This window comes from Hyperolius riggenbachi, chromosome 8, assembly GCF_040937935.1.
Source record: "Hyperolius riggenbachi isolate aHypRig1 chromosome 8, aHypRig1.pri, whole genome shotgun sequence".
Taxonomy (NCBI): domain Eukaryota; kingdom Metazoa; phylum Chordata; class Amphibia; order Anura; family Hyperoliidae; genus Hyperolius; species Hyperolius riggenbachi.
Genome location: NC_090653.1, coordinates 294144358 through 294171706, shown reverse-complemented (window position 1 = coordinate 294171706; position 27349 = coordinate 294144358). Strand labels below are relative to the sequence as shown.

At 47.7% G+C, this 27349-nt stretch overlaps 1 protein-coding gene and 6 non-coding genes across 7 annotated transcripts; all 7 read right to left on the bottom strand.

Annotated features, from left to right (window-relative positions):
• Positions 1 to 58: 58 nt before the first annotated feature.
• On the bottom strand, positions 59 to 27117 carry RPL4 (ribosomal protein L4). Its single transcript, XM_068249160.1, has 10 exons — positions 27010 to 27117; positions 23740 to 23911; positions 23409 to 23515; positions 23059 to 23197; positions 20587 to 20711; positions 17203 to 17332; positions 15437 to 15593; positions 15114 to 15197; positions 8307 to 8427; positions 59 to 184 (listed from the first exon to the last, which is right to left on the bottom strand). The coding sequence occupies exons 1-10, from the start codon at positions 27010 to 27012 to the stop codon at positions 107 to 109; spliced, it is 1116 nt and encodes a 371-aa protein (XP_068105261.1). The 5' UTR covers positions 27013 to 27117; the 3' UTR covers positions 59 to 106.
• Positions 8517 to 8587, bottom strand: LOC137529200 (small nucleolar RNA SNORD18). Its single transcript, XR_011023623.1, has one exon. It is a non-coding gene; the product is annotated as a small nucleolar RNA SNORD18 (small nucleolar RNA).
• LOC137529196 (small nucleolar RNA SNORD18) lies at positions 15272 to 15341 on the bottom strand. The gene has a single exon (XR_011023619.1). It is a non-coding gene; the product is annotated as a small nucleolar RNA SNORD18 (small nucleolar RNA).
• LOC137529194 (small nucleolar RNA SNORD18) lies at positions 22946 to 23014 on the bottom strand. Its single transcript, XR_011023617.1, has one exon. It is a non-coding gene; the product is annotated as a small nucleolar RNA SNORD18 (small nucleolar RNA).
• LOC137529207 (small nucleolar RNA SNORD16) lies at positions 23262 to 23362 on the bottom strand. The gene has a single exon (XR_011023630.1). It is a non-coding gene; the product is annotated as a small nucleolar RNA SNORD16 (small nucleolar RNA).
• Positions 23579 to 23649, bottom strand: LOC137529198 (small nucleolar RNA SNORD18). The gene has a single exon (XR_011023621.1). It is a non-coding gene; the product is annotated as a small nucleolar RNA SNORD18 (small nucleolar RNA).
• On the bottom strand, positions 23978 to 24076 carry LOC137529205 (small nucleolar RNA SNORD16). The gene has a single exon (XR_011023628.1). It is a non-coding gene; the product is annotated as a small nucleolar RNA SNORD16 (small nucleolar RNA).
• Positions 27118 to 27349: the final 232 nt, after the last annotated feature.

Sequence of the window (27349 nt, the reverse complement as noted above, 5' to 3'; positions counted from 1 at the left end):
CCAGCTGATGTCTGCATTTGGTGCAGTTAGCAAGTCTTGATAAACCACACACAGGACATTTAAATAGAACAGCTTTTAATGGTAACATCTCCAGAGCGCTGAACATTTAGGAGGCTTTCGCTGCTGCAGGGGCGGCGGCTGCACGGGCGGCAATTCCCTCCTTTTTTTCCTTCTTTTTCTTAATCTGTAGAGAGGAAACAATGCTTGGATATTACACAGGAACACATCCGCTATCTCAGCCAGGACATTCTCCGGACTGACTTCCAGAAGATGGAGAGCAGAAAATGTACCATATAAAGCTGACCAACACCATAAGGAAAATAGCTGCAGCCAGAAGAATCTTATATCTATACATATGCTATGCTGCCTGGCCATGTGACCAGAGCTATACATCTATATGCTATGCTGCCTGGCCATGTGACCAGGGCTATACATCTATATGCTATGCTGCCTGGCCATGTGACCAGGGCTATACATCTATATGCTATGCTGCCTGGCCATGTGACCAGAGCTATACATCTATATGCTATGCTGCCTGGCCATGTGACCAGGGCTATACATCTATATGCTATGCTGCCTGGCCATGTGACCAGGGCTATATATCTATATGCTATGCTGCCTGGCCATGTGACCAGGGCTATATATCTATATGCTATGCTGCCTGGCCATGTAACCAGGGCTATATATCTATATGCTATGCTGCCTGGCCATGTGACCAGGGCTATATATCTATATGCTATGCTGCCTGGCCATGTGACCAGGGCTATATATCTATATGCTATGCTGCCTGGCCATGTGACCAGGGCTATACATCTATATGCTATGCTGCCTGGCCATGTGACCAGGGCTATACATCTATATGCTATGCTGCCTGGCCATGTGACCAGAGCTATACATCTATATGCTATGCTGCCTGGCCATGTGACCAGAGCTATACATCTATATGCTATGCTGCCTGGCCATGTGACCAGAGCTATACATCTATATGCTGTGCTGCCTGGCCATGTGACCAGGGCTATACATCTATATGCTATGCTGCCTGGCCATGTGACCAGGGCTATACATCTATATGCTATGCTGCCTGGCCATGTGACCAGGGCTATACATCTATATGCTATGCTGCCTGGCCATGTGACCAGGGCTATACATCTATATGCTATGCTGCCTGGCCATGTGACCAGAGCTATACATCTATATGCTATGCTGCCTGGCCATGTGACCAGGGCTATATATCTATATGCTATGCTGCCTGGCCATGTGACCAGAGCTATACATCTATATGCTATGCTGCCTGGCCATGTGACCAGGGCTATACATCTATATGCTATGCTGCCTGGCCATGTGACCAGGGCTATACATCTATATGCTATGCTGCCTGGCCATGTGACCAGAGCTATACATCTATATGCTATGCTGCCTGGCCATGTGACCAGAGCTATACATCTATACGCTATGCTGCCTGGCCATGTGACCAGGGCTATACATCTATATGCTATGCTGCCTGACCATGTGTCCAGAGCTATACATCTATATGCTATGCTGCCTGGCCATGTGACCAGAGCTATACATCTATATGCTATGCTGCCTGGCCATGTGACCAGGGCTATATATCTATATGCTATGCTGCCTGGCCATGTGACCAGAGCTATACATCTATATGCTATGCTGCCTGGCCATGTGACCAGGGCTATATATCTATATGCTATGCTGCCTGGCCATGTGACCAGGGCTATATATCTATATGCTGTGCTGCCTGGCCATGTGACCAGGGCTATACATCTATATGCTATGCTGCCTGGCCATGTGACCAGGGCTATACATCTATATGCTATGCTGCCTGGCCATGTGACCAGAGCTATACATCTATATGCTATGCTGCCTGGCCATGTGACCAGAGCTATACATCTATATGCTATGCTGCCTGGCCATGTGACCAGAGCTATACATCTATATGCTGTGCTGCCTGGCCATGTGACCAGGGCTATACATCTATATGCTATGCTGCCTGGCCATGTGACCAGGGCTATACATCTATATGCTATGCTGCCTGGCCATGTGACCAGGGCTATACATCTATATGCTATGCTGCCTGGCCATGTGACCAGGGCTATACATCTATATGCTATGCTGCCTGGCCATGTGACCAGAGCTATACATCTATATGCTATGCTGCCTGGCCATGTGACCAGGGCTATATATCTATATGCTATGCTGCCTGGCCATGTGACCAGAGCTATACATCTATATGCTATGCTGCCTGGCCATGTGACCAGGGCTATACATCTATATGCTATGCTGCCTGGCCATGTGACCAGGGCTATATATCTATATGCTATGCTGCCTGGCCATGTGACCAGAGCTATACATCTATATGCTATGCTGCCTGGCCATGTGACCAGAGCTATACATCTATACGCTATGCTGCCTGGCCATGTGACCAGGGCTATACATCTATATGCTATGCTGCCTGACCATGTGTCCAGAGCTATACATCTATATGCTATGCTGCCTGGCCATGTGACCAGAGCTATACATCTATATGCTATGCTGCCTGGCCATGTGACCAGGGCTATATATCTATATGCTATGCTGCCTGGCCATGTGACCAGAGCTATACATCTATATGCTATGCTGCCTGGCCATGTGACCAGGGCTATATATCTATATGCTATGCTGCCTGGCCATGTGACCAGGGCTATATATCTATATGCTGTGCTGCCTGGCCATGTGACCAGGGCTATACATCTATATGCTATGCTGCCTGACCATGTGTCCAGAGCTATACATCTATATGCTATGCTGCCTGGCCATGTGACCAGAGCTATACATCTATATGCTATGCTGCCTGGCCATGTGACCAGGGCTATATATCTATATGCTATGCTACCTGGCCATGTGACCAGGGCTGTATATCTATATGCTGCCTGGCCATGTGACCAGGGCTATACATCTATATGCTATGCTGCCTGGCCATGTGACCAGGGCTATACATCTATATGCTATGCTGCCTGTCCATGTGACCAGGGCTATATATCTATATGCTGCCTGGCCATGTGACCAGGGCTATACATCTATATGCTATGCTGCCTGGCCATGTGACCAGAGCTATACATCTATATGCTATGCTGCCTGGCCATGTGACCAGAGCTATACATCTATATGCTATGCTGCCTGGCCATGTGACCAGAGCTATACATCTATATGCTATGCTGCCTGGCCATGTGACCAGAGCTATACATCTATATGCTATGCTGCCTGGCCATGTGACCAGGGCTATACATCTATATGCTATGCTGCCTGGCCATGTGACCAGGGCTATACATCTATATGCTATGCTGCCTGGCCATGTGACCAGGGCTATACATCTATATGCTATGCTGCCTGTCCATGTGACCAGGGCTATATATCTATATGCTGCCTGGCCATGTGACCAGGGCTATACATCTATATGGTATGCTGCATGGCCATGTGACCAGGGCTATACATCTATATGCTATGCTGCCTGGCCATGTGACCAGGGCTATACATCTATATGCTATGCTGCCTGGCCATGTGACCAGAGCTATACATCTATATGCTATGCTGCCTGGCCATGTGACCAGGGCTATACATCTATATGCTATGCTGCCTGGCCATGTGACCAGGGCTATATATCTATATGCTATGCTGCCTGGCCATGTGACCAGGGCTATATATATCTATATGCTATGCTGCCTGGCCATGTCACCAGGGCTATATATCTATATGCTATGCTGCCTGGCCATGTGACCAGGGCTATACATCTATATGCTATGCTGCCTGGCCATGTGACCAGAGCTATACATCTATATGCTATGCTGCCTGACCATGTGACCAGGGCTATACATCTATATGCTATGCTGCCTGACCATGTGACCAGAGCTATACATCTATATGCTATGCTGCCTGGCCATGTGATCAGGGCTATATATCTATATGCTATGCTGCCTGGCCATGTGACCAGGGCTATACATCTATATGCTATGCTGCCTGGCCATGTGACCAGAGCTATACATCTATATGCTATGCTGCCTGGCCATGTGACCAGAGCTATACATCTATATGCTATGCTGCCTGGCCATGTGACCAGAGCTATACATCTATATGCTATGCTGCCTGGCCATGTGACCAGGGCTATATATCTATATGCTATGCTGCCTGGCCATGTGACCAGGGCTATATATATCTATATGCTATGCTGCCTGGCCATGTCACCAGGGCTATATATCTATATGCTATGCTGCCTGGCCATGTGACCAGGGCTATACATCTATATGCTATGCTGCCTGGCCATGTGACCAGAGCTATACATCTATATGCTATGCTGCCTGACCATGTGACCAGGGCTATACATCTATATGCTATGCTGCCTGACCATGTGACCAGAGCTATACATCTATATGCTATGCTGCCTGGCCATGTGATCAGGGCTATACATCTATATGCTATGCTGCCTGGCCATGTGACCAGGGCTATACATCTATATGCTATGCTGCCTGACCATGTGACCAGGGCTATACATCTATATGCTATGCTGCCTGGCCATGTGATCAGGGCTATACATCTATATGCTATGCTGCCTGGCCATGTGACCAGGGATATATATCTATATGCTATGCTGCCTGGCCATGTGACCAGAGCTATACATCTATATGCTATGCTGCCTGACCATGTGACCAGAGCTATACATCTATATGCTATGCTGCCTGGCCATGTGACCAGAGCTATACATCTATATGCTATGCTGCCTGGCCATGTGACCAGGGCTATACATCTATATGCTATGCTGCCTGGCCATGTGACCAGGGCTATATATCTATATGCTATGCTGCCTGGCCATGTGACCAGGGCTATATATCTATATGCTATGCTGCCTGGCCATGTGACCAGGGCTATATATCTATATGCTATGCTGCCTGGCCATGTGACCAGGGCTATATATCTATATGCTATGCTGCCTGGCCATGTGACCAGGGCTATATATCTATATGCTATGCTGCCTGGCCATGTGACCAGGGCTATATATCTATATGCTATGCTGCCTGGCCATGTGACCAGGGCTATACATCTATATGCTATGCTGCCTGGCCATGTGACCAGAGCTATACATCTATATGCTATGCTGCCTGGCCATGTGACCAGAGCTATACATCTATATGCTGTGCTGCCTGGCCATGTGACCAGAGCTATACATCTATATGCTGTGCTGCCTGGCCATGTGACCAGGGCTATACATCTATATGCTATGCTGCCTGGCCATGTGACCAGGGCTATACATCTATATGCTATGCTGTCTGGCCATGTGACCAGGGCTATACATCTATATGCTATGCTGCCTGGCCATGTGACCAGGGCTATACATCTATATGCTATGCTGCCTGGCCATGTGACCAGAGCTATACATCTATATGCTATGCTGCCTGGCCATGTGACCAGGGCTATATATCTATATGCTATGCTGCCTGGCCATGTGACCAGAGCTATACATCTATATGCTATGCTGCCTGGCCATGTGACCAGGGCTATACATCTATATGCTATGCTGCCTGGCCATGTGACCAGGGCTATACATCTATATGCTATGCTGCCTGACCATGTGTCCAGAGCTATACATCTATATGCTATGCTGCCTGGCCATGTGACCAGAGCTATACATCTATATGCTATGCTGCCTGGCCATGTGACCAGGGCTATATATCTATATGCTATGCTGCCTGGCCATGTGACCAGAGCTATACATCTATATGCTATGCTGCCTGGCCATGTGACCAGGGCTATATATCTATATGCTATGCTGCCTGGCCATGTGACCAGGGCTATATATCTATATGCTGTGCTGCCTGGCCATGTGACCAGGGCTATACATCTATATGCTATGCTGCCTGACCATGTGTCCAGAGCTATACATCTATATGCTATGCTGCCTGGCCATGTGACCAGAGCTATACATCTATATGCTATGCTGCCTGGCCATGTGACCAGGGCTATATATCTATATGCTATGCTACCTGGCCATGTGACCAGGGCTGTATATCTATATGCTGCCTGGCCATGTGACCAGGGCTATACATCTATATGCTATGCTGCCTGGCCATGTGACCAGGGCTATACATCTATATGCTATGCTGCCTGTCCATGTGACCAGGGCTATATATCTATATGCTGCCTGGCCATGTGACCAGGGCTATACATCTATATGCTATGCTGCCTGGCCATGTGACCAGAGCTATACATCTATATGCTATGCTGCCTGGCCATGTGACCAGAGCTATACATCTATATGCTATGCTGCCTGGCCATGTGACCAGGGCTATACATCTATATGCTATGCTGCCTGGCCATGTGACCAGGGCTATACATCTATATGCTATGCTGCCTGTCCATGTGACCAGGGCTATATATCTATATGCTGCCTGGCCATGTGACCAGGGCTATACATCTATATGGTATGCTGCATGGCCATGTGACCAGGGCTATACATCTATATGCTATGCTGCCTGGCCATGTGACCAGGGCTATACATCTATATGCTATGCTGCCTGGCCATGTGACCAGAGCTATACATCTATATGCTATGCTGCCTGGCCATGTGACCAGGGCTATACATCTATATGCTATGCTGCCTGGCCATGTGACCAGGGCTATATATCTATATGCTATGCTGCCTGGCCATGTGACCAGGGCTATATATATCTATATGCTATGCTGCCTGGCCATGTCACCAGGGCTATATATCTATATGCTATGCTGCCTGGCCATGTGACCAGGGCTATACATCTATATGCTATGCTGCCTGGCCATGTGACCAGAGCTATACATCTATATGCTATGCTGCCTGACCATGTGACCAGGGCTATACATCTATATGCTATGCTGCCTGACCATGTGACCAGAGCTATACATCTATATGCTATGCTGCCTGGCCATGTGATCAGGGCTATACATCTATATGCTATGCTGCCTGGCCATGTGACCAGGGCTATACATCTATATGCTATGCTGCCTGGCCATGTGACCAGAGCTATACATCTATATGCTATGCTGCCTGGCCATGTGACCAGAGCTATACATCTATATGCTATGCTGCCTGGCCATGTGACCAGGGCTATATATCTATATGCTATGCTGCCTGGCCATGTGACCAGGGCTATATATATCTATATGCTATGCTGCCTGGCCATGTCACCAGGGCTATATATCTATATGCTATGCTGCCTGGCCATGTGACCAGGGCTATACATCTATATGCTATGCTGCCTGGCCATGTGACCAGAGCTATACATCTATATGCTATGCTGCCTGACCATGTGACCAGGGCTATACATCTATATGCTATGCTGCCTGACCATGTGACCAGAGCTATACATCTATATGCTATGCTGCCTGGCCATGTGATCAGGGCTATACATCTATATGCTATGCTGCCTGGCCATGTGACCAGGGCTATACATCTATATGCTATGCTGCCTGACCATGTGACCAGGGCTATACATCTATATGCTATGCTGCCTGGCCATGTGATCAGGGCTATACATCTATATGCTATGCTGCCTGGCCATGTGACCAGGGATATATATCTATATGCTATGCTGCCTGGCCATGTGACCAGAGCTATACATCTATATGCTATGCTGCCTGGCCATGTGACCAGAGCTATACATCTATATGCTATGCTGCCTGGCCATGTGACCAGGGCTATATATCTATAGGCTATGCTGCCTGGCCATGTGACCAGGGCTATATATCTATAGGCTATGCTGCCTGGCCATGTGACCAGGGCTATATATATATATCTATATGCTATGCTGCCTGGCCATGTGACCAGGGCTGTATATCTATATGTTGCCTGGCCATGTGACCAGGACTGTATATCTATATGTTGCCTGGCCATGTGACCAGGGGTGTATATCTATATGTTGCCTGGCCATGTGACCAGGGCTATATATATCTATATGCTATGCTGCCTGTTCATGTGACCAGAGCTATACATCTATATGCTATGCTGCCTGGCCATGTGACCAGGGCTATATATCTATATGTTGCCTGGCCATGTGACCAGGGGTGTATATCTATATGTTGCCTGGCCATGTTTGAGGGATACTTTGTCCCTTTAGAATATACAGCCAGGGTGAGGTATCCATCCCGGGTCATCTAACAATTGATGCTCTCTTGTATACTTCCTATATCACCTCTTATTACCTAGATTACCATGTGTGTGTGTGGTGACTGTGTGAATAATCACCCTGTGTTTGGACCATCCCTACAGAAATAATTCTCCTGGTACTCACATTGTCAGCCTGCCGCAGGATTGCATTGCGTTTGGCGGTCTTTGCATATGGATTCAGCCTCATCAATATTCTCAGGTTCTTCAGAGGATTCTTCTTCAGTTCTCTGCGCTTCACCTTCTTACTGTAAATGCCACACAAGCACGTTACAGGAAATGCCACACAAGCATCTTTCTCATTATATATACACAAAATGTATTCTATGCTGATTGGCTTATCAGAACTTCCACTCAAGTCACAAAGTTTCATAAACACGGACCAATGAAGTGAGCTCATCATTAAATGTTTCTTGTGAGATGCTGGAGGCCCCGCCTGCACTGCACAATGCAAATCTGACGTGCTAACAAACTTCCATGCAACTGTATACTAAGGAAATGAATCTTGTGAGATGCTGGAGGCCTCGTCTGCACTGCACAATGCAAATCTGATGCGCTAACAAACTTCCATGCAACTGTATACTAAGGAAATGCATCTTGTGAGATGCTGGAGGCCTCGTCTGCACTGTACAATGCAAATCTGATGTGCTAACAAACTTCCATGCAACTGTATACTAAGGAAATGCATCTTGTGAGATGCTGGAGGCCTCGCCTGCACAATGCAAATCTGATGTGCTAACAAACTTCCATGCAACTGTATACTAAGGAAATGCATCTTGTGAGATGCTGGAGGCCTCGCCTGCACTGCACAATGCAAATCTGATGTGCTAACAAACTTCCATGCAACTGTATACTAAGGAAATGCATCTTGTGAGATGCTGGAGGCCTCGCCTGCACTGCACAATGCAAATCTGATGCGCTAACAAACTTCCATGCAACTGTATACTAAGGAAATGTAGCTTGTGGGATGCTGGAGGCCTCGCCTGCACTGCACAATGCAAATCTGATGTGCTAACAAACTTCCATGCAACTGTATACTAAGGAAATGCATCTTGTGAGATGCTGGAGGCCTCGCCTGCACTGCACAATGCAAATCTGATGCGCTAACAAACTTCCATGCAACTGTATACTAAGGAATGCATCTTGTGGGATGCTGGAGGCCTCGCCTGCACTGCACAATGCAAATCTGACGTGCTAACAAACTTCCATGCAACTGTATACTAAGGAAATGCATCTTGTGGGATGCTGGAGGCCTCGCCTGCACTGCACAATGCAAATCTGATGTGCTAACAAACTTCCATGCAACTGTATACTAAGGAAATGCATCTTGTGAGACGCTGGAGGCCCCGCCTGCACTGCACAATGCAAATCTGATGTGCTAACAAACTTCCATGCAACTGTATACTAAGGAAATGCATCTTGCGAGATGCTGGAGGCCCCACCTGCACAATGCAAATCTGATGTGCTAACAAACTTCCATGCAACTGTATACTAAGGAAATGCATCTTGTGAGATGCTGGAGGCCTCGCCTGCACTGCACAATGCAAATCTGATGTGCTAACAAACTTCCATGCAACTGTATACTAAGGAAATGCATCTTGTGAGATGCTGGAGGCCTCGCCTGCACAATGCAAATCTGATGTGCTAACAAACTTCCATGCAACTGTATACTAAGGAAAGGCATCTTGTGAGATGCTGGAGGCCTCGCCTGCACTGCACAATGCAAATCTGATGCGCTAACAAACTTCCATGCAACTGTATACTAAGGAAATGCATCTTGTGAGATACTGGAGGCCTCGCCTGCACTGCACAATGCAGATCTGATGTGCTAACAAACTTCCATGCAACTGTATACTAAGGAATGCATCTTGTGGGATGCTGGAGGCCTCGCCTGCACTGCACAATGCAAATCTGACGTGCTAACAAACTTCCATGCAACTGTATACTAAGGAAATGCATCTTGTGGGATGCTGGAGGCCTCGTCTGCACAATGCAAATCTGACACGCTAACAAACTTCCATGCAACTGTATACTAAGGAAACGCATCTTGTGAGATGCTGGAGGCCTCGCCTGCACTGCACAATGCAAATCTGACGTGCTAACAAACTTCCATGCAACTGTATACTAAGGAAATGTATCTTGTGAGATACTGGAGGCCTCGCCTGCACTGCATAATGCAAATCTGACGTGCTAACAAACTTCCATGCAACTGTATACTAAGGAAATGCATCTTGTGAGATGCTGGAGGCCTGCACTGCACAATGCAAATCTGACACGCTAACAAACTTCCATGCAACTGTATACTAAGGAAATGCATCTTGTGAGATGCTGGAGGCCTCGTCTGCACTGCACAATGCAAATCTGACGTGCTAACTTCTATGCAACTGTATACTAAGGAAATGCATCTTGTGGGATGCTGGAGGCCTCGTCTGCACAATGCAAATCTGACACGCTAACAAACTTCCATGCAACTGTATACTAAGGAAATGTATCTTGTGAGATACTGGAGGCCTCGCCTGCACAATGCAAATCTGATGTGCTAACAAACTCCCATGCAACTGTATACTAAGGAAATGTATCTTGTGATATACTGGAGGCCTCGCCTGCACAATGCAAATCTGATGTGCTAACAAACTTCCATGCAACTGTATACTAAGGAAATGCATCTTGTGAGATGCTGGAGGCCCCGCCTGCACCGCACAATGCAAATCTGACGTGCTAACAAACTTCCATGCAACTGTATACTAAGGAAATGTATCTTGTGAGATGCTGGAGGCCTCGCCTGCACAATGCAAATCTGATGTGCTAACAAACTTCCATGCAACTGTATACTAAGGAAATGTATCTTGTGAGATGCTGGAGGCCTCGCCTGCACTGCACAATGCAAATCTGACGCGCTAACAAACTTCCATGCAACTGTATACTAAGGAAATGCATCTTGTGAGATGCTGGAGGCCCCGCCTGCACTGCACAATGCAAATCTGATGTGCTAACAAACTTCCATGCAACTGTATACTAAGGAAATGCATCTTGTGAGATGCTGGAGGCCTCGCCTGCACTGCACAATGCAAATCTGACGCGCTAACAAACTTCCATGCAACTGTATACTAAGGAAATGCATCTTGTGAGATGCTGGAGGCCTCGCCTGCACTGCACAATGCAAATCTGACGCGCTAACAAACTTCCATGCAACTGTATACTAAGGAAATGCATCTTGTGAGATGCTGGAGGCCCCGCCTGCACTGCACAATGCAAATCTGATGTGCTAACAAACTTCCATGCAACTGTATACTAAGGAAAGGCATCTTGTGAGATGCTGGAGGCCTCGCCTGCACTGCACAATGCAAATCTGATGTGCTAACAAACTTCTATGCAACTATATACTAAGGAAATGCATCTTGTGAGATGCTGGAGGCCTCGCCTGCACTGCACAATGCAAATCTGATGTGCTAACAAACTTCTATGCAACTATATACTCAGGAAATGCATCTTGTGAGATGCTGGAGGCCCCGCCTGCACTGCACAATGCAAATCTGATGTGCTAACAAACTTCCATGCAACTATATACTAAGGAAATGCATCTTGTGAGATGCTGGAGGCCTCGCCTGCACTGCACAATGCAAATCTGATGTGCTAACAAACTTCCATGCAACTATATACTAAGGAAATGTACCTTGTGAGATGCTGGAGGCCTCGCCTGCACTGCACAATGCAAATCTGATGTGCTAACAAACTTCCATGCAACTGTATACTAAGGAAAGGCATCTTGTGAGATGCTGGAGGCCTCGCCTGCACTGCACAATGCAAATCTGATGTGCTAACAAACTTCCATGCAACTGTATACTAAGGAAATGTACCTTGTGAGATGCTGGAGGCCTCGCCTGCACTGCACAATGCAAATCTGACGCGCTAACAAACTTCCATGCAACTGTATACTAAGGAAATGCATCTTGTGAGATGCTGGAGGCCCCGCCTGCACAATGCAAATCTGATGTGCTAACAAACTTCCATGTAACTGTATACTAAGGAAATGCATCTTGTGAGATACTGGAGGCCTCGCCTGCACTGCACAATGCAAATCTGATGTGCTAACAAACTTCCATGCAACTGTATACTAAGGAATGCATCTTGTGGGATGCTGGAGGCCTCGCCTGCACTGCACAATGCAAATCTGATGTGCTAACAAACTTCCATGCAACTGTATACTAAGGAAATGTACCTTGTGAGATGCTGGAGGCCCCGCCTGCACAATGCAAATCTGATGTGCTAACAAACTTCCATGCAACTGTATACTAAGGAAATGCATCTTGTGAGATGCTGGAGGCCTCGCCTGCACAATGCAAATCTGATGTGCTAACAAACTTCCATGTAACTGTATACTAAGGAAATGTATCTTGTGAGATGCTGGAGGCCTCGCCTGCACAATGCAAATCTGATGTGCTAACAAACTTCCATGCAACTGTATACTAAGGAAATGTACCTTGTGAGATGCTGGAGGCCCCGCCTGCACAATGCAAATCTGATGTGCTAACAAACTTCCATGCAACTGTATACTAAGGAAATGCATCTTGTGAGATGCTGGAGGCCCCGCCTGCACTGCACAATGCAAATCTGATGTGCTAACAAACTTCCATGCAACTGTATACTAAGGAAATGTATCTTGTGAGATGCTGGAGGCCTCGCCTGCACTGAACAATGCAAATCTGATGTGCTAACAAACTTCCATGCAACTGTATACTAAGGAAATGTACCTTGTGAGATGCTGGAGGCCTCGCCTGCACTGAACAATGCAAATCTGATGTGCTAACAAACTTCCATGCAACTGTATACTAAGGAAATGTACCTTGTGAGATGCTGGAGGCCTCGCCTGCACTGAACAATGCAAATCTGATGTGCTAACAAACTTCCATACAACTGTATACTAAGGAAATGCATCTTGTGAGATGCTGGAGGCCTCGCCTGCACTGCACAATGCAAATCTGATGTGCTAACAAACTTCCATGCAACTGTATACTAAGGAAATGCATCTTGTGAGATGCTGGAGGCCCCGCCTGCACTGCACAATGCAAATCTGATGTGCTAACAAACTTCCATGCAACTGTATACTAAGGAAATGCATCTTGTGAGATGCTGGAGGCCTCGCCTGCACAATGCAAATCTGATGTGCTAACAAACTCCCATGCAACTGTATACTAAGGAAATGCATCTTGTGAGATGCTGGAGGCCTCGTCTGCACTGCACAATGCAAATCTGATGTGCTAACAAACTTCCATGCAACTGTATACTAAGGAAAGGCATCTTGTGAGATGCTGGAGGCCTCGCCTGCACTGCACAATGCAAATCTGATGTGCTAACAAACTTCCATGCAACTGTATACTAAGGAAATGTATCTTGTGAGATGCTGGAGGCCTCGCCTGCACTGCACAATGCAAATCTGATGTGCTAACAAACTCCCATGCAACTGTATACTAAGGAAATGCATCTTGTGAGATGCTGGAGGCCCCGCCTGCACTGCACAATGCAAATCTGATGTGCTAACAAACTTCCATGCAACTGTATACTAAGGAAATGCATCTTGTGAGATGCTGGAGGCCCCGCCTGCACTGCACAATGCAAATCGGATGTGCTAACAAACTTCCATGCAACTGTATACTAAGGAAATGCATCTTGTGAGATGCTGGAGGCCCCGCCTGCACTGCACAATGCAAATCTGATGTGCTAACAAACTTCCATGCAACTGTATACTAAGGAAATGCATCTTGTGAGATGCTGGAGGCCCCGCCTGCACTGCACAATGCAAATCGGATGTGCTAACAAACTTCCATGCAACTGTATACTAAGGAAATGCATCTTGTGAGATGCTGGAGGCCCCGCCTGCACTGCACAATGCAAATCTGATGTGCTAACAAACTTCCATGCAACTGTATACTAAGGAAATGCATCTTGTGAGATGCTGGAGGCCCCGCCTGCACTGCACAATGCAAATCGGATGTGCTAACAAACTTCCATGCAACTGTATACTAAGGAAATGCATCTTGTGAGATGCTGGAGGCCTCGCCTGCACTGCACAATGCAAATCTGATGTGCTAACAAACTTCCATGCAACTGTATACTAAGGAAATGCATCTTGTGAGATGCTGGAGGCCTCGCCTGCACTGCACAATGCAAATCTGATGTGCTAACAAACTTCCATGCAACTGTATACTAAGGAAATGCAAGCAAATAATAAACAAACAGTGTGGTCACAATTCAGTGAGAATCTAATCACACTATTGGCAGCAGTCACAGGATTAAATTACAATCCTTGCAATATGCATGTTAAAGGAGAACTGAAGTGAGACATGGAGGCTGTCATATGCGTTTCTTTTATTAGCAGGTTCCTGGCAGTCTTGCTGATCCTCTGCTTCTAATTTAGCCGTAGTCCCTGAACAAGCATGCAGATCAGGTGTTCTGACTGAAGTGTCACTGGATTTGCTGCATGCTTGTTTCAGGTGTGTGATTCAGACACTACTGCAAAGTAGAAAAGATGACTGGGACCCCACCTGGATTTATGCAATTAAAGCAAAATGGTTATTGTGCCGTAGCAGTAAAAAACAACAGACACTACTGCAGCCAACAAGATCAGCAGGGCTGCCAGGCAACTGGTATTGTTTAACAGGAAATAAATATGGCAGCCTCCATATTCCTCTCACTACAGTTTTCCTTTAACTAGTAAGGATTTTGCTTTTGACCAGGATTCAAATTTGGTCTCAAGCCGCTAGGTAAAACAGTAAGGAGAGTTTGGGCAATACTGATCGCCTGTGGAGCATGCCCCAAGTGGCTGCAGCTCTGAAGTGCTTCGAGTCCCCAGGAGGAAAGAGTGATATAAATGCTCTGTATTGTCTGTAGTGGGAATAAGGTGTCACTGAAGTCTTAGACGAGTTGCGTAACTTACATAGGCGCACGCAGAGCCTTCTGGATTTCTTGAGACTTCAGGATCCGGCTCAGATCTGTGTTTGTCATTTTGTGCATGGGGAGGCTAGAAAAACAAAGAACATGAAATAGTAACAGGAGAAAAGGTCTTCACAAAGCAGGAAGAGATAGAGGACACTGGAGATCAGAACTTCCACAGATATCACAGAGATTCAGAAACACGGACCAGAAGTGGAAATCATCACGTCTACAGCAGCTAAAGCACTAATCACCCCAGCAACGGCCATGGCCATAAATGTGACAACACAAGGCACTGACAGGAGAGCTGTAACATGGAAGACATACTTGTAGTCGGCCTTCAGAGAAGCAGGTTTGCGCCATGTTCCATAGAGATTGTCCAGCTTGCGGAAGGCACTCTCTGTCCAGATGCAGAAGCGGCCAACATGACCCCCTGGAGCGAGCCTCAGAAGGTTCAGCTTGTTTACATTGAGGAGCGTGATTCCTGCAAGGGGACAGGACTCCAGTTACAGGAATGCTTGTGCACAAATGGAGATTCTGCAGAATATCAGCGGGTTATGGGTGGAGGAATGCTTGTGCATGAATGCTGAAGGATATCAGCAGGAGATGGATGGAGAGGAATGCTTGTGCACGAATGCTGAAGGATATCAGCAGGGGATGGAGAGGAATGCTTGTGCAGGAATGCTGAAAGATATCAGCGGGTGATGGGTGGAGGAATGCTTGTGCACGAATGCTGAAGGATGTCAGCCGGTGATGGATGGAGAGGAATGCTTGTGCATGAATGCTGAAGGATGTCAGCCGGTGATGGATGGAGAGGAATGCTTGTGCATGAATGCTGAAGGATGTCAGCCGGTGATGGATGGAGAGGAATGCTTGTGCATGAATGCTGAAGGCTATCAGCAGGTGATGGATGGAGAGGAATGCTTGTGCATGAATGCTGAAGGATATCAGCGGGATATGGATGGAGAGCAATGCTTGTGCATGAATGCTGAAGGATATCAGCAGGGGATGGATGGAGAGGAATGCTTGTGCACAAATGCTGAAGGATATCAGCGGGTGATGGATAGAGTGGAATGCTTGTGCACGAATGCTGAAGGATATCAGCGGGTGATGGACGGAGTGGTATGCTTGTGCACGAATGCTGAAGGTTATCAGCAGGCGATGGATGGAGAGGAATGCTTGTGCATGAATGCTGAAGGATATCAGCGGGGAATGGATGGAGAGCAATGCTAATGCATGAATGCTGAAGGATATCAGCAGGGGATGGATGGATGGATAGGAATGCTAGTGCATGAATGCTGAAGGATGTCAGTGGGTGATGGATGGAGAGGAATGCTTGTGCACGAATGCTGAAAGATATCAGCAGGGGATGGATGGAGAGGAATGCTTGTGCACGAATGCTGAAAGATATCAGCAGGGGATGGATGGAGAGGAATGCTTGTGCATGAATGCTGAAGGCTATCAGCAGGTGATGGATGGAGAGGAATGCTTGTGCACGAATGCTGAAAGATATCAGCAGGGGATGGATGGAGAGGAATGCTTGTGCATGAATGCTGAAGGATATCAGCAGGGGATGGATGGAGAGGAATGCTTGTGCATGAATGCTGAAGGATATCAGCAGGTGATGGATGGAGAGGAATGCTTGTGCATGAATGCTGAAGGATATCAGCAGGTGATGGATGGAGAGGAATGCTTGTGCATGAATGCTGAAGGATATCAGCAGGGGATGGATGGAGAGGAATGCTTGTGCATGAATGCTGAAGGATGTCAGTGGGTGATGGATGGAGAGGAATGCTTGTGCACGAATGCTGAAGGATATCAGCGGGTGATGGATGGAGAGGTGCTCAAATGAAGGATATCAGCGAGTGATGGATGGAGAGGAATGCTTGTGCACGAATTCTGAAGGATATCAGCGGGTGATGGATGGAGAGGAATGCTTGTGCACGAATGCTGAAGGATATCAGCAGGGGATGGATGGAGAGGAATGCTTGTGCATGAATGCTGGAGGATATCAGCGGGTGATGGATGGAGAGGAATGCTTGTGCACGAATGCTGAAGGATATCAGCAGGGGATGGATGGATAGGGCGGTTACCTGGGATATTTCTGAAGGCTTTGATGATGCCGTTATTTTCGTTGAAGACGACACAGGGACCCCTGCGCTGGATACGGCGGCGGTTCCTCATTTTACCCTTGCCGGCACGCATGCGCTGAGAAGCATAGACCTGACAGGGAAACACACCTGGTTACAGCTCATGGCAGTGGTCACATGCTTTCATTAAATATGGTGATATTTCCCTGCCCCTTCAATCCTTGATGGTAGTGAATGGGGTGGGGGAAGGGGACATTGCAGCAAGCCTGCCTCTTGGCGTGAAAGTGAGACTTTAGCTTAAGTTGTAATTTGTCCCAGTAGTAGCGACAGACAGCTGTGTATTAACAGGGCTCAGAGGGATGTGAATCCAGCATAAAACAGCTTTCACTCATCTGCAGCAACACGAGTCACACACAGAGAGCTCACAGATCACTACCTGACCCCACAATGTGCACCGGCTGCCGGTTCTCCCCAGCTCCGCTCCATCATTGGCGATCGCCGATCGGAGACTGTTAGATGGTGAAGTCGCTGTCTATTTGCATTATACAGCGCTGCGATCTACGGCAGCGATGTACTGGGGACAGCCATGTCACTCAGCTGGAGAAGCACAAGAGCGATCCCCTCTCACTGGCTGATGCCTAAGAGAGGATCACCCTGATTTGCTGATGGGGAGGGGGAGTATTGAAAAACAAAAATGAATTCAAAAATAAATATAAAAGTAAGCATGGCAGCAGTGATCAGAGCCCACCAACAAAGCTCTGTAGGTGGGCAAAAAAGGGGGCGGGGGAATGGTATGCCACATCGTATGGCTCTGCAGCAAGCTATTAAAGGTACAGAGCACTAAATTGTAAATAGTCTGGTCACTAGGGGGGTGTGTAAGCCTGTGGTCCTCAAGTGGTCAATGCAAATTTTTTAGGGGGTACTATCGGAGAGTGTGGGAGGGAAGGAGTTAATTTTTAAAGTGTGGGTCTTTTCATTAACAAATGTATGTAGGTGTAATTTTACTAATCGGCTAAAAGATGTCCGCAGTCATTTTTTGTTTCTAAGCGTACATGAAAGTGAAGCATGGGTGTGACTGTTCACAATGACCGCGGCTTCTCATTCTTTTTAAACAATACCAGTTGCCTGGCAGCCCTGCTGGTCCTCTAATACTTTTAGCCATAGCCCCTGAACAAGCATGCAGCAGATCAGGTGTTTGACATTGTCAGATCTGACAGACTAGCTGCATGCTTGTTTCCGGAGTTATTCAGACACTACTGCAGCTAAATAGATCAGCAGGCATTCCAGGTAACTGTTATCGAGGAAATAAATATGGCAGCCTCCATATTCGCGTCACTACAGTTGTCCTGTAAACTCTGTTCCCACTTGAGCGCAGAACGGACATGATCGTCTGTCCCATTAAATGCTAGACAGTGAACGGCTCCCATTTTATAAATGCGCAATGGATCCATAGGATCTGTTGTGGGAAGCGGGCCGCACTTCTGTACCACCCGCGATACTCCCAGGCAGATGGACGCATTCCCCCATATAGTGTGTGGAGGGAGAGACTTTAACCTTCCTGGCGGTAAGCCCGAGCTCAGCTCGGGCTATGTCGCACAGGAGGATTTTTCAGGCCCTGATGGGCCGATTTGCACAATTTTTTTTATTACACGCAGCTAGCACTTTGCTAGCTGCGTGCAGTGCCCGATTGCCTCCGCTCCGCCCCCCCCCCCCCCCCCCCCATTGCGCAGCCTGAGGCGATCGGAGGGGGATGCCGCAGCTCAGCGGCTGTCATGTAGCCAGCGCTAGCTACGATTGAAAAAAAAATAAAATAAAATTGTGCTGCGCTGCCCCCTGGCGGTTTTAAAGAGACTCTGAAGTGAATAAATCTCGCTTCAGAGCTCATACTTAGCAGGGGCATGTGTGCCCCTGCTAAACCGGCGCTATTGCGCCGCTAAACGGGGGTCCCTTCACCCCCAAACCCACCCCTGCAAGACTTGGTCGTAAATCTTCCCTTCCTGGAGGCAGGGCTAACGTCTGCAGCCCTGCCTCCAGTCGCGTCTATCAGACGCGCATCGCCGCCTCTCCCCCGCCCCTCTCAGTGAAGGAAGACAGAGGGGTGGGGAGAGGCGGAGATATGCGTCTGATAGACGCGACTGGAGGCAGGGCTGCAGCCGTTAGCCCTGCTCCAATGCGGAAGCGCTCCCCCGCTTTACGGAGGGGATTTGGGGGTGAAGGGACCCCCGTTACGCAGCGCGATAGCGGCGGTTTAGCAGGGGCACACATGCCCCTGCTATCTATGAGGTCTGAAGTGAGATTTATTCTCGCTTCAGACTCTCTTTAATTGACCGCCAGGAAGGTTAAAGGATTGTATTAATGATAGCAACAGTAATGATAGACGTGTGCGCGTTTCTGTGTACATGTGTGCGCGCGCGTCTGTGTGTAAGCAGTGTGTGCATGTACGTGTGTGAAATCAGTGTGTGCATGTGTGTGCATGCGTAAGCAGTGTATGCGTGTGTGGTTTAAACTCACCTTCCCCAGGCTACAGCCTAACCACCGGAGCAGACACTACTACACTATCCACTCCCACACAAGTGGGAACACAGCCTTACTGGCAGACACTGCTACATTATATTCAGCACCCATACGTTACTCCTTACCAACTCTCTTCTGTCAGTAAAGTTTATAGCCAGGGTTACCATGGAGTATGTCACTAATGTTTACAGCCAGGGTTACCATGGAGAATGTCAGTAATGTTTACAGCCAGGGTTATCATGGAGAATGTCAGTAATGTTTACGGCCAGGGTTACCATGGAGAATGTCAGTAATGTTTACGGCCAGTGGGTACCTTGGAGAATGTCAGTAATGTTTATAGCCAGTGGTTACCAGGGTGACAAACCTCCCACATGCGTAGCTAACACTCAGACAAGATCATTTTAGGTCCACTAAACGCAGAATATCGTTTATACAATGGCCCCCTTCATTATCCACCAAATCAGATCGCTTAGTGGCAAGCTACAGATCACTGCACCATCTTCCTTTGTAGTCAGGGCTGCGGTTTCTCCTTCCCACCCACAAAGCATTGCACAGTTTAGCTACAGCAGAGTTGTATGTCTGTACAGTACTCATTCCCAAATCTGTAACTGACCAATTACTGAACAGCAGAAACTGGGCATGTGTACGAGGCCAAGCCCTGCCCACAGAGGGATGATTACCCTTTACAGGGGGCAAAAAGGGAGACCAGAGGCACAATCTAGGTTGTATAAGTGCTGCATATACAGAAGTTTATCCTCATGCTAAGGGTCACTTCAGGTGCACACTAAATAATTCAGCTGCTAGGAGGCAGTAACCCTGAAAATCTTGCTGGCCTGTATTGTCTACACTAGACGTTACGGAAGCCCCGCCCACCTTCTTGATGTCATTCCAGGCTTTGATCTTTTTCAGCAGTAACACTGCTTCCTTTGTCTTCTTGTAGCTTTCAACTTTATCCTCGACCACCAAAGGGACCTCCGGGATCTCCTCAATGCGGTGCCCTGAAAGGAAATACAAAACACGCTGCATAAGACTAAACCAAAGGGACCTCCGGGATCTCCTCAATGCGGTGCCCTGAAAGGAAATACACAACACACTCCATAAGGCCCGGTTCACACTTGCGGTGGCCCTCCGGAATCGCCGTGCCGGAGCCGCACCGCCTGCAGAACGGACGGAACGGACGCACGGCATAGCAATTAAAGCCTATGCGTCCGTTCACATGGGTCCGTTCTGCAGAACCGGAGCCGGACCGGATCCGGACTCCGTTCCAACATGCGCTATTTTTTCATCCGGCCCCTCCGGCAGCCGTATCCGGGGCGGAGCCGGACTGCACCATCCGGCCAATACAAACAAATGGGAACCGGAGGCCGCACAACACACTGGCTGAGAAATCCGGATGTTCTACCCCACCTCCTATGCGGATTTTTGCGGCGATATTGGCTGGGGACACATGGGCAAGCATTTTGGAGTGGAGCAGCACGAGCTGGAGGTGTTGGCAGGATGTTGGCAGCATGTCGGAGGTGGAGGTGAGTGCTAAACAGCAGAGGGCCTGATTCCACAGGTCCCCCTTCTGCTGACCTCCAAGACCAACATTTTTTTTTTTTTTTTACGTTAACTTTGCCAAACGGATCCGGATCGCATCCTGATTACCACCTGATGCAACCTGACCGGATCCGGATCAGAACCGTACGGTTCCGATCCGGATCCGGTCAGGTCATCCGGTCCGTTTGGCAAACAACCGCTAATGTGAACCGGGCCTTAGACTAAACCAAAGGGACCTCCGGGATCTCCTCAATGCGGTGCCCTGAAAGTAAATACACAACATGCTGCATAAGACTAAACCAAAGGGGCCTCCGGGATCTCCTCAATGCGGTGCCCTGAAAGGAAATACACAACACACTCCATAAGACTAAACCAAAGGGACCTCCGGGATCTCCTCAATGCGGTGCCATGAAAGGAAATACACAACACTCTCCATAAGACTAAACCAAAGGGACCTCCGGGATCTCCTCAATGCCATGCCCTGAAAGGAAATACACAACATGCTGCATAAGACTAAACCAAAGGGACCTCCGGGATCTCCTCAATGCGGTGCCCTGAAAGGAAATACACAACACGCTGCATAAGACTAAACCGAAGGGACCTCTGGGATCTCCTCAATGCCATGCCCTGAAAGGAAATACACAACATGCTGCATAAGACTAAACCAAAGGGGCCTCCGGGATCTCCTCAATACGGTGCCCTGAAAGGAAATACACAACATGCTGCATAAGACTAAACCAAAGGGGCCTCCGGGATCTCCTCAATGCGGTGCCCTGAGTATACAAATACACAAAACGCTGCATAAGAATTATGCAGGAGAACAGAGGCGCCAAAAGAATAAAAGGAAGCTAAATGAGCTTAAAAACCAAATTGTTGGTAAATAGAGGAGGTAGTGGTGGACTTACCTCCTCAAAGTAGAAACACAACGACTGTAGTAAACACAGTCAAAATATTTTATTTATGAACTCCAAATATGCAACGCGTTTCGCAGGTTTGATCCCGCTTCATCAGGCAACAACAACGGAGCATTAGCATATGTGGTCAGTAGAAGAGCCAGGCACCTCACAGAGGTGCCTGGCTCTTCTACTGACCACATATGCTATTGCTCCGTTGTTGCCTGATGAAGCGGGATCAAACCTGCAAAACGCGTTGCATATTTGGAGTTCATAAATAAAATATTTTGACTGTGTTTACTACAGTCGTTGTGTTTCTACTTGGAGGAGGTAAGTCCACCACTACCTCCTCTATTTACCAACAATTTGGTTTTTAAGCTCATTTAGCTTCCCTTTATCCTTTTTGCGCCTCTGTTCTCCTGCATACTATTGAGTCCACCCTGGGTGGAGGGTTGAACCCCCTTTTTCTCATATACAGAGAGCGACTTCTTATTCCTGAGCGGGGTCAGGACAATCTCCCCACCTGCCTTTACAGTGGTTGCCTAATGGTAACCCTGGTTTGTGAGTATTACTATTTACTCCATCTAGTAACCATTTACCAGTACATATTACACTATTGGGGCTCTTGGTGTTCCTGGTTTTTACGCTCCATAAGAAGACTGTCTGTAGACTGGGGAGGACATGAACTATTCCACCCGTCAGAGGGTGACGTAGCACTGATTGGGCCACATGATCGTCACCTGTATATTACACACAATACACCATTTACCAGCACTGGAGATGGGGGCTGAAGACCACAACTCATCAGAACTTCCACTGAAATCACGGCTTTCAGAAACACGGACCAGAAGTGGAAATCATCATGTGGAGAGGTTACAGCCCCTACTGATGGACACATCTGTCTGCCACTTACCTTTAGACATGACCAGGGCAGGTAAAGCTGATGCAGCCAGTGCAGAGCAGACGGCATATCGCTTCTGGGTTGTATTGATTCTACGATGCCAGCGTCTCCAGGTCTTTGTCGGGGCAAACATACGTCCTCCACGGCACATCTACAGAGACTTATTAAGGAAAGCTAATTGTAGCGAGAAGGAAAGTCCCAAATGTGTGATATCTTGCTCAGATCTCAGGTTATCGTCAGCCATCCACACAAGCATTATGACAGCAGGCAACTGTCGCCAAGTGAGGAGTAAGGCGCAAATTACCACATCACTGCAAGCTACAACCGCCACACAATACATTTCCCTCCACTCCAAAGGATACGTTTCCGAATGCACCCTGGCCAGAGCGATGAGTTCCACCACCACGAACACGAGGAATACGGGCAACAGCCCTGCCAGTTCCCCAGGACTCAGCACTGGTCTGGTGGCCTGAAAACACAAACTATCAGACAAGGGTATTTCCCCACAACTTTACAGTCACCCAAAGAGGCAGTTATCAGAACTTCAAGAGAGATCATTAGCTTCAGAAACACGGACCAATGAAGTGAAGCTCATCATATGAAAGACAAATCCCAGAAAGGATTTACAGATGTGCAGAATCATTACAGCTACTTGCAATTCTAGGTGCAGAATAACATATCGGGAGCACATACCAGCGAGTTCGCTCACTGCATACGGCTGTCTGCTGTTCTTGCGCATGTTGGTGTGGACAAAGTTGACTATATCTGGGCGTATGGGAGCCTTGAACACTGCCGGCATAGTCACATTCTTGCCGGTGGCTTCTCCCTTCTCGGAGTAGACCGTTATCAATGGACGAGCACACGCCTGGGGAAAGAAACATGTGTTATTTATAATGCAACACACAGCAAACCTGTACATTGTCACACTGAATGCTCAGACTCTATTGTCGTCAGCCCACAGTATCAGCAGAATGACAGCAGGCAACTGTCGCTGAATACCAGGTAAGACGCAAATTACACCATCATCGCATAAACACTGCTTCACATGCAAAGAGACCACATGATCAGTCTTAATAAATGGCCTGGTAACTCAGCAAACCATCGATATGAGGACAAAGGGTCTTATTGACAATATACAACAGAACCACAAATGGCAAAAAAAGCAAAGCTGACGTGTGTGGCATTCCTGTGCCACACACATCAGATCAATTCTCAATAGATTCCAGCAGGGAATGTCATGAAAGTCAAACTGTAGTGGTATACTGTTAAATGCAGTAGAATGATATGGGCCACCAATCTACCACTGGTCCTGCTCCCGATCTACCAAGACTGCAGAGGGGCACACTGATAGACTGTGGGGGGGGGGCCTGACAGACTGCAGATTGGGGGGGGGGGCTGATAGAAGCCTCAAATAAGCAGCCCCCCTCCCCGTCTCTGGGGGCCCTGTGATGAGGATGGCTGTGTATCCCGGGGGGGGGGGGGGGGGGGGGGAAGGTTACAGTGGACTGCAGGCAGCATTGTGAGGGTACAGAGGTCGCACTGTGAGAGGATGGAGGAATATGGGCAGGCGGTGTAATGAGGGATTTTGTAACCCATTATATTTTGCAACTTGCCATAAGGACAGAGTATGTCTGCGTAGGCGTGGCTTCTTTCTGTTAAAGCAGAAGGATTAGCCATACAATGCCAGGGAAAGAAAGAAAAAAAAAAACACCACATAAGTAAATACTTGATCTACTTGCATAACATGTATTGTACTGTCCAAGTTTTGCTTTCAGTGAATGCTAGGTAGTAAAAGAGGAGAATTCTGTTCCTGGTGGGAACCATGTCTTTTGCTCACAGTTTGAGGCTAAATCCTGATGTCATTTCTGCCCTTAAGTTTTTTTCTTTTCTCCTCCATTCACTGAGTCACCTCAGCTTTGCTTGTAAACACAAGTGAATAGAGGATTGTGTTTCAGATAAGCAGCTTGACAGGGAAATGGAAGGAGGAATGTATTATAGATAAAAAGAACCCCCAGCATGCTACTGTTTGGCACTGACTATTAAAGGGCCAGTGCTCCTAAAGTATGTGATAACTCCAAAGCATAACAGCAGAAAAAGCCTTGAATGCAGGATTAGCATCTTTATAACTGAATACACTCAGACCAGTTGCTGTTGAAATTAGATTTTTATGGTGACAATCCCGCTTTAACACGCCTGTCATTTTTTGACACCACGGAGCCTATTGAGGTAGAAGGGGGATTGTTCCCCCCGGGGGGGGGGGGGGTTTATTAGTTGAGCAGAGGGGGGGGATTGTTCCCTTCAGGGGGGGTTATTAGTCGAGCAGAGGGGGGATTGTTCCCTCCAGGGGGGGGGGGGGGTTATTAGTTGAGCAGAGGGGGGATTGTTCCCTCCAGGCGGGGTTATTAGTTTATAAATAAGGAACACGCGCTAGTGATAATAATTTAATCTATAAAATTCTCATGTACATAGATAAAATGCTAAAAAAAACCACACCTATAACAAAACACTCATGCCTTTCATACTATTCACAATCATACCATAAATTCATCAGGTGTATCAAAAGCCTCTTCCTAACAACCTGAGCTAATTAAGATCTACGTTTGTAAACGAGACTGTTAGCACATATGAAACGGGCTGAATCCACTGAGGCTGATCTATGCAGTGTGACTTATAAAGTCTTAAAAGATGCCTGTGTGAAAAACTGACAGCACATATCAAACGGGCTGAATCCACTGAGGCTGAGTGATGCACTGTTGGAACTGACACCTGTTTATTGCACAAAATTGATCAACTCTTCTCATGAATAGGATCTTAATATACGATCTATTTTTGGAATAGTTGCTGGAAAGAAAGAAAAAAGCCTTTTTTCTATGCTCCAGGAATCCTATGCTATTAAGGACTGCCAACAAGCAATCTAGAATCTAGGTGTAGATCTTAATTAGCTCAGGTTGTTATGCTAGGTACACACCATACAATTTTCTGTTAGATTTCCTCTTAGATTTACCTGGCAGATAGATTTACCTACAACATGGAAAAAAGCTAACAGAAGAATCTAACAGAAAATTGTATGGTGTATACCTAGCATTAGGAAGAGGTTTTTGATACACCTGATGAATTTATGGTATGATTGTGAATAGTATGAAAGGCATGAGTGTTTTGTTATAGGTGTGGTTTTTTTTACCATTTTATCTATGTAGATGAGAATTTTATAGATTAAATCATTATCACTAGCGCGTGTTCCTTATTTGTAAATTGTTTATAGTTGATTTTTGAGGGTCTTGGGATTCCCTCTTTGGAACTTGCAGCTTAGGTGTTCTAGTCTCCTTAGCGCCAACTTCTGCTAATAAAGTTTGGGGTTATTAGTTGATCAAGAGGGGGGGGGGGGGGTTCTGTGTAAGAATAGGGTCTGGTCGGGTTGCATTCTCTGATAAATAGGTTGAATCCAAAGACATAAGAAAAGTTGTTTCGGTGATACCTGTAAAGAGAACCCAAGGCGGAATCCCCATACAGAGGCAGTGTTCCAACTAACTAGCATACATTGACAGAACAGCATACATTTAAAGTGATATACCCCTTGTTAGTAGAATCAGTGTCCCCTTGCCCGCTCGCTTCGCTCGCTGGGCTGCGGGCTCGGTCCTCGCTTCGCTCGGACAACTTTTTATTCTAACTCTATAGGGACTGCCTATAGAGCCCAGCCTCCCCCACAAATCACAGCCGCGCTCAGGAGCTGTTCTGTCGTGTGAGGAGAGATATGCGGAGGGGACACGGAGGCCGCACTGTGAGGGGAGAGGCTGCTGGGACATAGAGGAGGACACGAGGCGGCACGTGGAGGCAGGGAGGAGTAGGCGGGGCCCGGAGACACGAGGAGGACACCCCCGACCGGCCTTCCCTCACTCCCCGCAGCCTCTCCCGGGTACAGCAGCTCCGGCAGCGCCGCTACTCCTCCCCGCTGCCCCAACTCACCATGCTGAGGCCGGCTCCGGGCTGCTGCTCGATGGCCGACACACGCAGGAAAGGGCGGGGACACGGGCCGGAAGGGGAGGAGTCACTGTGATATCAGGCCTGTGTGTGACGCGCTGAGCCCTGGCCCCGCCCCCCCGTGACGCGCCGCGCATGACGTGTGCATATATTACACAGGATGGGAATATTAGATGCAAGCGGCGGCTGCGGGCAGCTCAGGAGCGGGATGACGAGTTTTGCTGAGTTTCGCGCTGTTAAAGTAGTTGAGAGGTTTCCGATACTTCCGGAGCGAGTCAGAACGCGTAGTGCGGTCACTTCCGGGGCGGGGATGTAGCAGCAGCAG